At 42.7% G+C, this 15,821-nt stretch overlaps 1 protein-coding gene across 3 annotated transcripts in view; it reads right to left on the bottom strand.

Annotated features, from left to right (window-relative positions):
• Positions 1–15,821, bottom strand: part of ANKRD28 (ankyrin repeat domain 28) — a 139,500-nt gene that overhangs the window by 29,836 nt on the left and 93,843 nt on the right. For all 3 annotated transcript variants that reach the window (XM_084858448.1, XM_084858447.1, XM_084858446.1), the window contains 3 exons: positions 11,935–12,135; positions 11,059–11,146; positions 3,989–4,131 (listed from right to left, as the gene is read on the bottom strand). In XM_084858448.1, coding sequence (XP_084714574.1) covers positions 3,989–4,131; positions 11,059–11,146; positions 11,935–12,135 — 432 coding nt within the window. The remainder of the gene's footprint in view (positions 1–3,988; positions 4,132–11,058; positions 11,147–11,934; positions 12,136–15,821) is intronic.

Here is a 15,821-nt window from a genome sequence, read left to right as displayed (position 1 = left end):
AGGATTCTTTTTGCCAGCACTTAACTTCAAATGCGGAAACATACACAGAGAAGAGGCTTCAGTCTACAGCTTTTAATCCATTACTTCACAGGGTCAAACAGATGCAAATTCTCAGTGACTCCCAGTCTACAAGGAAATGCCTTCAGGGGGTTCAAGAGGTAGCTACGAAAGTTGCCCACCATTTGAAGAGGAAGGCAGTCTCACTAGCCTAACTTAAGGGTGGGGGAGGAACCTCTCTCCCATGAGGCTTCTGATCACAGTCATGCAAGGCCACTAGACCGTCTTAAGTTCCACCCCTGCCTTCTCCCTCTTTGCTCTGCATTTGCACCTGGCATCTATTAGATCAGATTCTGCAAACACCCCCCCCCCCCCGTTCGCTCTCTCTCACAGGGGTGTGTGAAGAGGAACCCTCATCCTCAGCCAGCTGGGCTTTTGTAACCTGAAAAGCCAGGCTAGTCATGTCTGGACTAGCCTGGGAAAACACCTCCCCCATGTCTGGTGGTTCTCCTTCAGAATCTGAACTGCTATCCCACTCCCTGCGCTCAGAAACAACCCTGACATAGAACCAATGGTATGACTCAGTATATAATAAAATGCAGTTTCAGATGTTCAATTATTACTTAAGAAGGTTAGCTGTAACTGATACAGCTGTGATTACTGATTTTTTCATCACAAAAAAATATACAAAATCAGTAAATCTGTAGTCGAGTATTCTCTCACAGTTCTGATAAAAACCAGGCAAGTTGTAAAACTATCAGAAGCTCATATAAGGAGGGGAAAGCACAGAAAATAAGTCAATTTCATTACATTTTGGGCACCTTTCCAGCCCATCTTCTTTTGTGTGTTACCTGTTTTATACTTAGATTATGAGCCAGAAAGCAAGGCCTGTCACTTTAAATTATTTTTATACAATGCTTAGTTATAGATACTAATTTTTTTTACCTTTATTAACTTTACATATTTAAAGTTAGGCATTCTACTGAATTATGGTTTTACTAGAATGACGGTACTAACACACTATTAGACAGAATATTTATGAAAGTTATATATTACCAATATCAACAATCTCATAACTGGAATTCTACAAGTCTTCAGAGAGGTTAAAACCTCACACAACACATTACTAACATTCACTTCTGTTTTTGGACTATGTAGGCTTGTACAATATTAAATGTGCTTATACTAATGGAAATATTCTATGCAATAAGACTTTGGGTTTGTTGATATGAAGGCAAAAATTAATCTTCCAAATCAGATGTTAATAGTTCTATCCATTTTAGCACAGATTACTCAGAAGATATGATCATTATAATCACTTTACCAGTAATTTGTTTACACGGGCTCATATAGAAAATATGTGATAAAGAATTACTCTCACCTCCATGCTTAAATCACAATTAAAGGAGAATAGATTACAATTTATTAAATGCAAGCTTATCAAGTTTCTAAAAGAAAAAGCTTTAGAATATAAAGCTCTGTATATAAAAACACTAGCTATATGAGAATCCACCTTGTAATACACATTTGTTGTTGTTGTTCAGTCGTGTCCGACTCTTCGTGACCCCATGGACCATAGCACGCCAGGCCTTCCTGTCCTGCGCTCTCTCCCGGAGCGTGCTCAAGTTCATATTCATTGCATCCGTGATGCTATCTAGCCATCTCATCCTCTGCCGTCCCCTTCTCCTTTTGCCTTCAGTCTTTCCCAGCATCAGGGTCTTTTCCAGGGAGTTTTCTCTTCGCATTAGGTGGCCAAAATATTGGAGCTTCAACTTCATTATCTGTCCTTCCAATGAGCACTCAGGGTTGATTTCCTTTAGGATGGACTGATTTGACCTCCTTGCAATCCAGGGCACTCGTAAGAGTCTTCTCCAGCACCACAGTTCGAAAGCATCAATTCTTCGGCGCTCAGCCTTCCTTACAGTCCAGCTCTCACAGCCATACATTACTACTGGGAAAACCATAGCTTTGATTAGACGGACCTTTGTCGGCAAGGTGATGTCTGTGCTTCTTACTATGCTGTCTAGGTTGACCATAGCTTTCCTCCCAAGGAGCAAGCGTCTTTTAATTTCATGGCTACAGTCACCGTCTGCGGTGATCTTGGAGCCCAAGAAAGTAAAATCTGTCACTGCTTCCATTTCTTCCCCTTCTATATGCCAGGAAGTGATGGGGCCAGATGCCATGATCTTCGTTTTTTTAATGTTGAGTTTCAAACCAGCTTTTGCACTCTCCTCTTTCACCCTCAACAAGAGGCTCTTTAGATCCTCTTCGCTTTCTGCCATTAGGGTGGTATCGTCTGCATATCGGAGGTTGTTGATAATTCTCCCAGCAATCTTAATTCCGACCTCTGATTCATCCAACCCGGCATTTCTCATGATGTACTCAAATTTGCAGATGACACAAAATTGGGAGGGATAGCTAATACTTTGGAAGACAGAAACAAAATTCAAAGTGATCTGGATAGACTGGAGTGCTGGGCAGAAAACAACAGAATGGCATTTAATAGGGACAAATGCCAAGTTCTGCACCTAGGAAAAAGAAACCAAATGCACAGTTACAAGATGGGGGATACGTGGCTCAACCACACTACGAGCGAGAAGGATCTTGGAATTGTCGTCGATCACAAGCTGAATATGAGCCAACAATGTGATGTGGCTGCAAAAAAGGCAAATGTTATTTTGGGCTGCATTAATAGAAGCATCGCTTCCAAATCCCGGGAAGTACTAGTTCCCCTCTACTCAGCACTGGTTAGGCCTCATCTGGAGTACTGTGTCCAGTTCTGGGCACCACACTTTAAGAAGGATGCAGACAAGCTGGAGAGGGTTCAAAGGAGGGCAACAAAGATGATCAGGGGACTGGAAACAAAGCCCTATGAAGAGAGACTGAAAGAACTGGGCATGTTTAGCCTTGAGAAGAGAAGAGTGAGGGGAGATATGATAGCACTCTTCAAGTACTTGAAAGGTTGTCACAGAGAAGAAGGCCAGGATCTCTTCTTGATCATACCAGAGTGCAGGACACGGAATAATGGGCTCAAGTTACAGGAAGCCAGATTCCGGCTGAACATCAGGAAAAACTTCCTGAGTGTCAGAGCAATACGGCAATGGAACCAATTACCTGGGGAGGTGGTGGGCTCTCCCACACTGGAGGCCTTTAAGACGAGGCTGGACAGCCATTTGTCAGGGATGCTCTGACTTGGATTCCTGCATTGAGCAGGGGGTTGGACTCGATGGCCTTGTAGGCCCCTTCCAACCCTACTATTCTATGATTCTATGATTCTACTCTGCATATAAATTAAATAAGCAGGGTGACAATATGCAGCCTTGTCGTACTCCTTTCCCAATTTTGAACCAATCGGTTGTTCCATGTGTGGTTCTTACTGTTGCTTCTTGACCCTCCTACAGGTTTCTCAGGAGACAGGTAAGGTGGTCTGGTACTCCCATCACTTTAAGAATTTGCCACAGTTTGTTGTGATCCACGCAATCAAAGGCTTTAGCGTAGTCAATGAAGCAGAAATAGACGTTTTTCTGGAATTCTCTTGTTTTCTCCATGATGCAGCGAATGTTGGCGATTTGATCTCTAGTTCCTCTGCCTCTTCTAAACCCAGCTTGTACTTCCGATAGTTCTCGGTTCGCATACTGCTGAAGCCTAGCTTGTAGGATTTTGAGCATCACCTTGCTGGCATGTGAAATGAGCGCAATTGTGCGGTAGTTTGAACACTCTTTGGCGTTGCCCTTCTTTGGAACTGGAATGTAAACTGACCTTTTCCAGTCTTGTGGCCACTGTTGAGTGTTCCAGATTTGTTGGCATATTGAATGCAGCACTTTAACAGCATCATCTTTTAGGATTTTAAATAGCTCGGCTGGAATACTGTCATCTCCTCTAGCTTTGTTGTTACACACTACTTACACCATTACTACCCTTCCTGAAAGTGTCTTCATTTCACAACGATGTATGAAATGATGAGAGACAATTTAAAGTCATTTTTACTTACATCAACTCCAAGATCCAAAAGATACTTTACTACACTAATCATTCCACTAGAAGCTGCAGCATGTAGCGGTGTATATGATTTCTTGTCTTTACAGATCACTTCAGCTCCATGGGCTACAAGCAGTTTTACTACATCAATATGACCTGAATAAATAAAGAAAATTATTAGTTGTTGTGCTGCAAGCTTTAATTGAAAGACAGATCAACCAATTTTAATCTCTAGGGCTGAGTTAACATCATACTTTTTTTCTTTTTGAAGGCTATTGTGGCGCTGGTGTGTTGTTATACTAAAAAGGTAAAAAGGTAAAGGTGTCCCCAACCAGTCGTGTCCGACTCTAGGGTGTGGTGCTCATCTCCATTTCTAAGCCGAAGAGCCAGCGCTGTCCGAAGATGCTTCCGTGGTCATGTGGCCGGCATGACTGAACACCGAGGTGCACGGAACGCTGTTACCTTTCCCGCCAAAGCAGTACCTATTTATCTACTTGCAATTTCTTGCTTTCGAACTGCTAGGTTGGCAGGAGCTGGGACTGAAGACAGGAGCTCACTCCGTCACGCAGCACTCGGGTCTCGAACTGCTGTCCTGCAGACCTTCCGGTCTGCAGTTCAGCGTCTTAACCACTAAGCCACCGCGGCCCCGTTGTTATACTAGGGGATGAAAAAAGAAAACATTAAAGATGGCCTTTCCTTCTAACAATGAGTGGTAACTCTTGTTTACGAAATTGCAAATTTTCACATTTCCTTCAGTATCTCAGAAATCACATATATTGAGGTTTTGGTAATACAGGCTTTACAATGTTTAAATTGAATACTTAATCAATTACAATTAAGAAGCAGATTGCTAACTAACTAAAATCCTTTAGCTGGTGGTGAGCCCCAACTAATTCAACAACTGTCACATAGCAGCAGCCATTGCAACAAGCTGCAAAGTAGAGGGAAAGAAGAGAAGCACTCCCTCTCCTGGTATACCAATTGCCTTTGGACCTCCCTTAACTGTCACCTAACAGGAGCCAGCAGGCTACCTGAACTGTTTCCATCCCAGATGGTCATTATAAGAACTGTAACCTAAATTTGCTTTTTTTTTTCCCCCTCCTCCCTTCCCATCCCTTATTTCAGGGATGGGCAACTGGTAGTTCACCAGATGTTTTGGCTTACAACTCTCATGATCGCTCACCACTACGTCTCCTAGCTAGTGTTGCTTTATTCCTTCTATGTCACATCTTTAGATTGTAAGCTTGAGGGCAGGGACTATCATGCTACTTATCTTTGCTCTTGAGAAAGGCAGATCCTGGATCCAACCCTTCATGTTTGAATTATTCATTTTAGTATGGGAAATAAGAAGAGACAACACAAGAATGAGGGGCAGTCTTGTGTACTGTCCACACTCCAAACAGGAGAGACTGAATTCCCTTTCTCCCCTGTTAGTACCACAGGGGCCCCCTTGCTTCCTCTTTCTAATAGATTTGCTATTTTAGCCCCAGATTGTTCTTCTGATGTTACGATTCTGAGAATGCGATTACTATAGTGCTTTGGGACCTGCCTCCTGGTACTGTAGAGGAGAATCTTGATCAAACCGTTTCTCAAAAAAATATCTGGCCTAATAATCCAGAGGCTTCAGTTGAACAGTGTTTTTTTTTTTAATTTCTAAAACTATTCCATATTTATATAGGAATATTCATGAGTTAAAGAGACAGTATTGGAAGGACAGATACTGAAGCTGAAGCTCAAATATTTTGGCCACCTAATGCGAAGAGAAAACTCCCTGGAAAAGACCCTGATGCTGGGGAAGATTGAAGGCAAAAGGAGAAGGGGACGGCAGGGGGTGAGATGGCTAGATAGCATCACTGATGCAATGAATATGAATTTGAGCACACTCCGGGAAAGAGCGGGGGACAGGAAGGCCTGGCATGCTATGTATCATGGCTTGCTATCGTGCATGGGGTCACGAAGAGTCGGATATGACTTAGCGACTGAACAACAAAATCTAAACTGCATGCACTTTTGAGACCCATTGACTTGATTCACACATAACGGTGGCAAATTGTGGCTTAATTATCCTACGATTTGTCAGGTTGTATTGATTGACTGACTGATTGAATTTCTTAATCGCCCATCTGGCCGGTCACCTGGCCACTCTGGACAACGTACAACAATACAATTTTAAAACAGTAAAATTCTACTTTAAAACATCATATTTCTAAAAATACCCTAACCCACCCCAAATGCCTGCCTGAACAACCATGGCGGAAGCTCATTAAAGAGGGGACATGGCAAAATTCCCTAGGGAGGGAGTTCCACAGAGTGGGGCCACCACAAAGAAGGCACTTTCCCTTGTCCTCACCAGCCTAGCTGTCCTGGCTGATGGGACAGAGAGAAGACCATCCGAGGCTGATCTTGTTAAGCGGCCTGTCTGGTGTTGCTGGAGGTGCTCCTTAAGATAGGCTGGGCCAGAACCATATAGGGTTTTAAAGGTCAAAACCAACACCTTGAATTTGACCCAGAAAACCACTGGTAACCAGTGCAACTCCTTCAGCACCGGAGTGATGTGATCACGCCGGCAGCTGCCTTTAATCAGGTGAGCCACCATGTTCTGTACCAGCTGCAGCTTCCAAACCATCTTCAAGGGTAACCCCACGTAGAGCACATTACAGTAGTCTAGACAAGAGTAGACCAGGCCATGTACTACCCATGGGAGCAGATGGTCGGGAAGGTAGGGGCGCAGCTGCTGTATCAGATGGAGTTGATACAGCGCTGTCCGGCTCATAGCTAACACCTGAGCCTCTATGGACAGCTGGGAGTCTAACGTGACCCCCAGGCTGTGGACCTGGTCTTTCTTTCACGGGTAACCATACCCCATTCAACACCAAGTCAACATCCCCCACCCTCCTCTTGTCTCTCACCAAAAGTGCCTCCGTCTTGTCAGAGTTCAGCTTATTCCTCCCCATCCAGCCACTCACCATCTCCAGACATTTGGAAAGGGATTCTACAGCCAACCTTGGTGAAGATTTGAACGAGAGGTAGAGCTGCATGTCATCTGCATATGGATGACACTGCACCCCAAACCTCCTGATGACAGCCCCCAGCAGCTTCACATAGATGTTAAACAGCATCGGGGAGAGGATGGAACCCTGTGGCCACGGGTCCGAAACCAACCCTCCCAGTGCTACCCTCTGGTACCTGCCAGAGAAGAAGGACCGGAACCACCATAATACGGTGCCTCCAATGCCCAACCCCTCCAGGTGGTCCAGGATGATACCGTGGTCAACCGTATCAAAATCCGCTGAGAGGTCGATCCCACAAAACCAGTTTGCCACAGGCCACCTCTCGCTCGCTAACTGTATCCACGGCGCACGGAAGAACACTCTAATCTGATCAATTTTATCTGCAAAGTGCCTTGCCAAGGCCTCACAGGAGGCTCCAGCGGTTCCGGAGCACCTGGACTGACCAGGCTCCGGACCACCTGGAACAGCCTCCTGGGACAGTACTCTGCAGACGCGATAGAGGCAGCATAATATTCCTTTTTTGCTGCTTTCACTGTCACGTGATAGGCTGAAGATACAGGTTGTATGCCATCTGCAAGCCACTTCCACTTTCCATAATCAGCTTCCAATCCTAGGCTGTTACGTGACACACAGACCTGGACACTATGGGTTGTTCAAAGCCCATAAATAACCCATAATGTCAAGGTTTGCATGTCACGCAACAACCTACAACTGGGCCAATCAGAGGTAAATTATGCAAAGCAGAAGCAACTTCCATGAAGCACACAACTCAGCAAATTGAGGATTAATTAATTACATGTGAACAGGGCTATTGAGTCTGCTAACAACTCTGCTAATTTACAGAATAAGGAGGTGGTTGATAGGAAAAGACTACCTGGGCAGGTCTCAAAGTACAAATCTTCTTCAACCCTTATTTTAGTTAGGACTCAGGTAGTGCTTTTATGGGGAAAGGAATAAGATTACCTTATTATCTAAAATTCTTGGTGCCCATTTACACTTGTCCATTTCTAGAAATGATTTGATTTGGCTAACTTATCTTCCTTCAAGACTGGGTCTGAAAAGGATCCCTTTGGTGTTTAAACTTCTCAGCTTCCCTCCCTTATGGTGAAATCTGAGTCATTAGCCATAGTTGGTATTTTCCCCAAACAGGTGTTTACGACAGAGGTTGTCCTTCATTTGCTATGTGATAGTTCTATCTCTTTCTCAATGAAATCAAAACCTGACGATCATTTTCATCAAGGTTCTGCTTTGAAACACATACTTCCGCATAAGCTGCCATCTCATTTAGAGGGAAGATTATTAGTGCTGATAGGTCTCAGCCCTTTATGAGGGAGTTCTTGGAGTACCAAAAGCCTGCTGAGGAAGACCTTTTGAGTTCTTTTGAGAATCCCCCGAGGATAAGTAGGAGGCCATTTGGGATAGGCTGGAAATATTACAGAAGAAATTACTTAATGTAAAGTAACTCTTTCCAGGTAGAGCCTTGTTTAATAACATTTTTTCCCAGCTAAAAATATTAAACAACTCTTCTTCAAGCACTCACTTGCCTGGACATTTTGCTCCACCCACAAGGTCTCCTTTAATATCTGCTCTATTAGCCAGAGATTTCAATCAATCTGCATCTGATCCATCCCCCCATGAGCTCCCACTCAATTGGAATGGACTGGTTTAGGAAACTTCTGGATTTGCCTACTAGGAGTTGGATTGCTGTGTGGTTATGTTGAATCAAGCTGCTAAAGGTCAATGGCTGTATTCTTTCAGACGCCGAGGGGGTCCTTGATTGCATTATTTCCAATTCATGACGTTTTCTTTCCTTGAATGTGGCAGGGTGTAGTAAGTGAAATGGCTCAGACATACTGATTTGCACATAATGCTAAACCATGGTTTATTTAAACCAGTTGCCCTAGTTTGTCTAGCAGATGATCAAATGAACTGTGGTTTGTTTTCTCAATCCATGGGTTGTTTGTTTACCTCCTCCTTTGCCCTCTCCTTGCCTGTAATCCAAATGCCATTGCGGAGCTGTAGTACTGGCATGTACTGGGGGGGGGGGGGTAGCCACTTTTGCCTACCATCTCTGTAGCTTGGTGAAACAACGTATGAACAACCCGCAGTTTGGGGTTCACACATAATGACAACCCAGGGTTTAAACAATCCAGAGTTCACAGCCCAATAACAAACCATGAGTTCTCTTTCTGGGTTATCTGTAGTTAACAAAGCATGGTTAGTTAGCACGGTTGGGTTCACATATAATGACAACCCAGAATTCAACAACCCACAGGTTAATCAAACCTTTTACCAGCTTTAAAATTGTTTGCTTACAAGAAACTTGGCTACTGGAAAATGAATTTCCCCAGGTCCATGGATACAGAACATTTTTCCATCCAGCCTTAAGCGAAATCATTCTGGCCAAGATATGAGTGATTTAAGGCACAATTCTATGCATGTTAAGACTTGCAAAGTTCTACAACTCCCAGCATTCCCCAGCCAGCATAGCTGGGTGGGGAATACTGGGAGTTGTAGGACTTCTGTCTGTCTCAACACGCATAGGATTGCGCCCTTAGCTACTCTGATCTGTTGATATTAGAGGCTTGGTATCTGTATTACCTGGTTCCTATTGTAGGGATATATTTCTTCAGATTCTGATTCAGTTCCCCTATAAGGCCACCATGGTCTACCTTAATATTTATCTTACTCATTCAAACTGATTTAATTCCGTAGAACCATGGAACTGATTTGATAATCTTTTGATTACAATTAGTTTAATTATCCTTCAGCAATTCCTGTTGTTTTGGATGCTCTGAATGCTAGGATTGGTGATGGCTTTTCTGAGCCTCCCTTTTTGGGATATTTGGATTAGGGAGACTGTTTTCCTTTGGAAAAAAATTTCTAAGGATTGTTATCTGAATTAATATTGAAATACTTGCTCAGGCTTATTATAGTAAGGAGCAATCCCTGGGATACGTCTAGGGTAACCTTACACAGATTGCTAACTCAGGAGATAGTATTATTGTCTGGATTCATGCAACACAATAACCCATTGTCATTGTACTGTGGGGTTTTGTGTTGTCTGAACCCAGCTAAGTTAACAAACTATGGTTTACTAACCATGAACAACCCAGAGTTCACAACCCAACAACAAACCATGGGTTCTCTTCATGGGTTGTTCATGGTTAAGAAACCATGGTTTATTAGCATAGCTGGGTTCAGACAACACAACAACCCATGGTTCAACAACAACTCACATTCAACCCATAAACCCTGAGTGTGGGTTATTGTGCTGTATGAACCCATTCGTTAACTAATTATTTGTCCTTCCCTGCTTGCATCTATAATAGAAAAGGTTATTTTGGATTGTATAAAATATATCAGTACCACTTAAGCTTACTTTAGACTTAAACATTGCTAGGCCTCAGCCAGTTTATCTACATAATTGGAATGGAATAGTCTTGGGAACTAAGAGATTGATATGGTCTGAGGAACCTTCCCATTCTTTAATTAATCTTATGAGGTCTAAGGAACTGATATTACTCCGTGTTATTGTCTTTTGACAGAAGCTCCCCCTTTCATTATGTACCAGTAGATAATAGATATTCTGAAGCCTTCTTTAACTATGGCCTACATTTCATTTCAGAACCCTGGCTCATCTTTTTCATAGTTTGACATGGATTGCCAGATTCCTAAGAATTCAGGTATAGCAGGCTTCTTCCACCTGGTGCCCTGCAGATGTGATGGACAACAACCCGCATAATCTCCCACAAGGCTGAGTAAGGCAGAGCTATAATCTCGCAAAACAAGGGTTAACTAACAGGCTTGAGGCAGTGGCCAGGCATATATATTCCCATCTGCTTTGCAAGACTGGTGGGAAGGTGAATCTCCATCCACACCAAGTGGACACTGCACTGGATGCTATGTGTCCAGGTGTCCATTCAAACCAACCGTGCGATTTCTGATCCAGGAAAGAAACTGCATGCAGAAGCCTGCTTTAAAAGCAAATAAATGAAACGATATGTGCAATAAATGCGGTGTTAAAAGGAAAAGTGAATCAAGTTATGTAAAAATGAAGTTCTTTACATACCCATATAGGATGCCCAGTGGATAGCTCGTCTGTCTTTCTTATCAAAGGCATTAATATTGGCACCTCTAGACAATAATAAACTGACCATCTAGAATGAAGAAAATTATATGTCTTAATACACAGGAATACATATATAAAATTAAAGCATAATCAAAGTTGGAAAATCATCTCAACACCATGTAGTGTTTAAACTAACCTAGGATGCATCTATATCTAGAGATAGCACTATTGAAAAGTTTGGGGCAGGTGTATTCAGTTTTTAGGTTTTCTATGGTTCACAGAAATGTATTAAAAACTACTGTTCATATAGTTTATGCAACCCAGAAAAGGAATAAAAATTAAGGGTGTAACTAAAACCTTCAAATCTGACATTGATTTTAATTATTGTGGATTGCATCCATAATTTATCATTACCTATAAATATTTTCACTATAGTAAACATAATAGAGCTGAAGGTCTTTAATAGGGCCAAAAGTAAAATATATGTCTTGTTATCTGTCCATAGTCTTAATAAAGTATAGTCTTTCAAGTACAAAGTAAATGATGTGGTCTGAGGGCACATAATGCAGAACCTTGCTGAAGTTTACCAGATCTTGGTCTGGTCACTGTCTGGGTGGGAGTCTGCCTGCTAATCTTATGTTTACTGCCTTCAGTTCCTCGAGGGAAGAAAGGCATAATATAAACATATTGAAAATAAAAGAAGAAAAGGAAAATTTTAATATGCTAGTCATATTGAGACAGTATTTCTGCAACATGTTACAAGATTAGAATAAGCATGTTGCCATTTCCTTTGCATATAGCAATGGGATTAGACAAACAAACACCTGTTTGTGGAGGGACAGCTGGTCTGGGAAACTGAAAAGAAGTCATTTGTACCTCAACGTGTCCACTGAAGGCTGCATGATGTAATGCCGTTCTACCAGCACGGTCTGACACATTTACATTACTGAGAAGTGGCACCAAGGCTTCTGCACATTTGACAGCTTTATTTGCAGCTGCTATGTGTAGGGGAGTTTGCCAATTTTTGTCACGAGCATTGACATCTGCTGAATGCTTCAACAACACCTGCACAGCATCCTAAAAAAAATAACACACACTTTCAATAAATAAAAATACTAGTAAAGTTACCTCCCAATTCTGTTTCCTTATTAGCTCTCCTGGTCTTAACTTTTTTTCAACATCTGTCTCCACCTTCATTTACTGAACACAGTCTTCCCATTGACAGAACAGACAAAAATCCATACTACATGTCCAAAGTATCCTGAAGCATGAGATCAAACTTATATTCAAAGGCTTAAAAAAGGCTTAATGAACCCTCTTACAGAAGAAGGTGATTGGAAGAGATTGGAAGAGACTGTATCCATCCATACCAAGTTCCCCTTTTATTGATCTCCACCTCCCTGCCAGCACTGAACCCCAGAACAACCCTGGGATGCCACTGAAGAAGAGTTATCCATTTGGAAGAACTATCCAGTCTTTTAAGAGCTGCAGATCCTGCATCCAGCATTACTCCTGGATATCCAGGAATATCCACCCCCCTCATTATTGCCATCTTTCAGAGACCTGTAAAGACATTTCTATTTTGCCGGGCTGAGAACAAAGATACTTCTTATTTTAATAGGAGATGAGTCACAGTTTGGGTGTAGTCCTGGATTCAGTGCTGAACCTTGATGCCCAGGTTTCAGCAGTGGCCAGGAATGCATTTGCACAGCTGAGGCTAGTAGGCCAACTGTGCCCATTCTTGGAGATGTCTGATCTGGCCACGGTAACACATGCCTTAGTTACTTCAGCTGGTCGAGAATGCTGTGGCCAGACTGTTAACCGGGGCCAGTTATACGGAGCGTGAAACTCCCTTGTTACAACAGCTTCACTAGCTACTGGTCTATTTCCATGCACAATGATCTATAGTATAAAGCCCTATATAACATGGGACCAGGCTATCTGAAATACCACATCCTCACACAATGTCAAACAGATCTGTGAAATCTGTTGCATTTTGGGGGGTCAGGACAAGTAATCCTGCCAATCCAGTACAATATTCCCTGATGAGTACTCTAGCAAGGTACATGTACTTTGTCTTGTTTACATAAAATAGGTTCAGTTTCTATATGCAGCAGCATGAATTCCTGCTGTCTGAAATACTGCTTTCTCCCATATGAGCCCGCTGAGGTTTTAAGATCTTCAGGGAATGCCTTTTTCTCAATTCCACCACCATTTGAGGCCCATTTGTGGGTATGCAAGAGAGGACCTTCTCAGTGGCCACTCCCAGCCTTTGAGAACATGGGCATCCGCAGGAATTTTTCTAGGGGGAAGGGGCAAAGCTGCACAGTAGTTTGTGGTTGTAAGCACACATCACTGCAACACACCTATGCACTTTTCTCGTGTGTGCTCTTTGTTGTTTAGCATCACATTCCATGACATTTGGAAGCCTATACCGCATAGTAGAAGATCCTGGGAACTAAACAGCACTAATATTCAAGAAGAATCATGAACTCCAACAAAATTTTATTGGAGTGAGGGATACAAAAAACAAACCTACAAAGAGAAAAAAAACCCAAATGCCCTAACACAGTACATATAAAACATCATATCAGATATTTTATGTCATCATTGCATTATCATCACACTGACAACTTCACATTACTTGTCCCAGAATTATTTCTTTCATCTTGGAAACATTGGTGAACACTCTCTAGAGCAGTCTTCCCCAACCTGGTGCCCTCCAGATGTTTTATCTGTATTTCCCTAAAACATCAACAACACTGGACTATGCTGTGGAGTTGTCATACACTACTCTAACACGCATACCCTCCACAAAATGGGAAAAACAACACTGGGCTACTCTCCAGGAACTGTGTAACCCAGACTTTCTCAGCCACAGCCCTGCTTCCTGTAATATGGATATAATAATGATGAACTTTATCTGTACACATTGTAAAGGTATTTTGTTAATGTTTATAAACTCAGGGGAAAAATTAGCAAGACCTGAGTTAGAAAGATCATGAACTCCTGTCTTTGCTGCTACCTTTTGTTTTTGGTAGACACACTACTGCTCAAATCCAGCTACACAAGAACAGCCTCATAATTATTTTTATGAGGCTGCGATTACTTCCTAACAGTGTAGACTCCCCAAAGGCTTAACACACCCAGAAGGGTTAACACATCCAGATAGTGGGTGTGTTAACTGTTGCTTTGACTTCATTGGCTAAAACCACTAAAAGGTGGGAGCAGGTTAGTTTCTTACAAAATGAACAGGCAGAATAGTGGCTGTACATTTTGCCTCATAGCTTGGGTTCTACAAGGGCTAGAGATCTGCTTTTAAAAAAAAAATGAACGCTGGGAAACTGGGGATTATGGCTCATCCACAGGGGGTCAGTAGCCCCTCCTTGCCCCTTCCTGTGGATGCCCATGAGCACAGATGAAATTTGGAATGGCTATCCTTATAACATGATAGTCAGCCATCTCTCCCTTTCCCTTACATTCTCTTTCAGCACTTTCCCAGCCTTTGTGGCTGAAAGCGTAACAGCTGAGTCCTATGCATGTTTACTGTTGAGGGAGGGGGTGTTAAGCCACAAAAAGTCAGTGTACATAAGGACTGCATCTTCTTTTGTGATGGAATCTCACACTTACTTGAAAGTAAGTCCCAAATAACTTCTGAGCAAACTTTCACAGGATCACGCTTAAGGCAGCAATCATAGGCACAATTATTTGGCAGTAAATGTGTATTTTTAAAAAAAATGTTATGGGGCAAAAAAATGCACACATTCATGTAAACGCATCTTGCAATCACAACATCTACATGTAAAACCTGTCTCCATCACGGAAACTTAAAAGGCTGCAGTCTGGTGCACACTTCCTTAGGAGTATAAGCAAGCCCTTGTGAATTCAATGGAAATTACTTTGAGTCAACATATTCTTAGGTATGGACTACAAGATCCTTATTACAGCTTACTTAGGAGAAAGCTTCACTGAATGCAATAGGATTTACTTCTAAGTATGCATGCTTTGGGTTGCGCTGAGTATGTGAGCCTGCCCTCCAAATCTCACCCCCAGCAGGCACACAAACTGTCCCATATAGAAACAGATTATTGATGTTCAGCATTGGAGCACTTCACAGTCCCATACACACACACACACGCGCGCACATAAGAACCAGTTTGCTGCTTCCATAGACACGCCTTGCTTCACTTGCCCCACCAGCTCAACCAGTTACAGTAAGGGAGGGACAAGCAAGCAAGCAAAGCTAGGATGAGGGACACAGCAGAAATTGGTGAGTATGGGTGACGTTCCTGTGATCTCCATACCTCTTCACCTGCACGCTGGAAGACAACTCATTGGTTCACTTTAAATTAAAGTGAATTCAGTCAGGGGCCAATGCCACGAGGAACAGGATGCGAAGTTAGTGATTTGCATCATCACTGTCAGCAAGGGAGCCTATCATACTACTGTCTATTCACTTTACAAGGCAGGCACTCCCACGGGCCTCCCAGAAAGCTGGCCTCACCAGCCCTTCCAGTTCCACATTCTACCATTTGCATTGCAGCCACTCTCAGCTGAGCTTGATGGAATCCCACCCCTAGATTTAATTTACTGATCTGCCCTGGCTGGACCTTGTCCACTCATGTTGTGGGGAACTGGAGAGTAGAGATAAATGGGGTAGGCATGAGCAGCATGAGGCACTTGTTGCTGCTCTCAAAATGGAGTTACTTCAGCATGGAGGAGCCTGATTGTGCTGCTGCCTGCTACTACCTCTTAGAAGGCAG

Source organism: Heloderma suspectum, chromosome 5, assembly GCF_057233095.1.
Source record: "Heloderma suspectum isolate Gila_16-S chromosome 5, 16-S_ref, whole genome shotgun sequence".
Lineage (NCBI taxonomy): Eukaryota > Metazoa > Chordata > Lepidosauria > Squamata > Helodermatidae > Heloderma > Heloderma suspectum.
The sequence above is the reverse complement of the archived record's forward strand: the minus strand, read 5'-3'. Positions and strand labels throughout refer to the sequence as shown.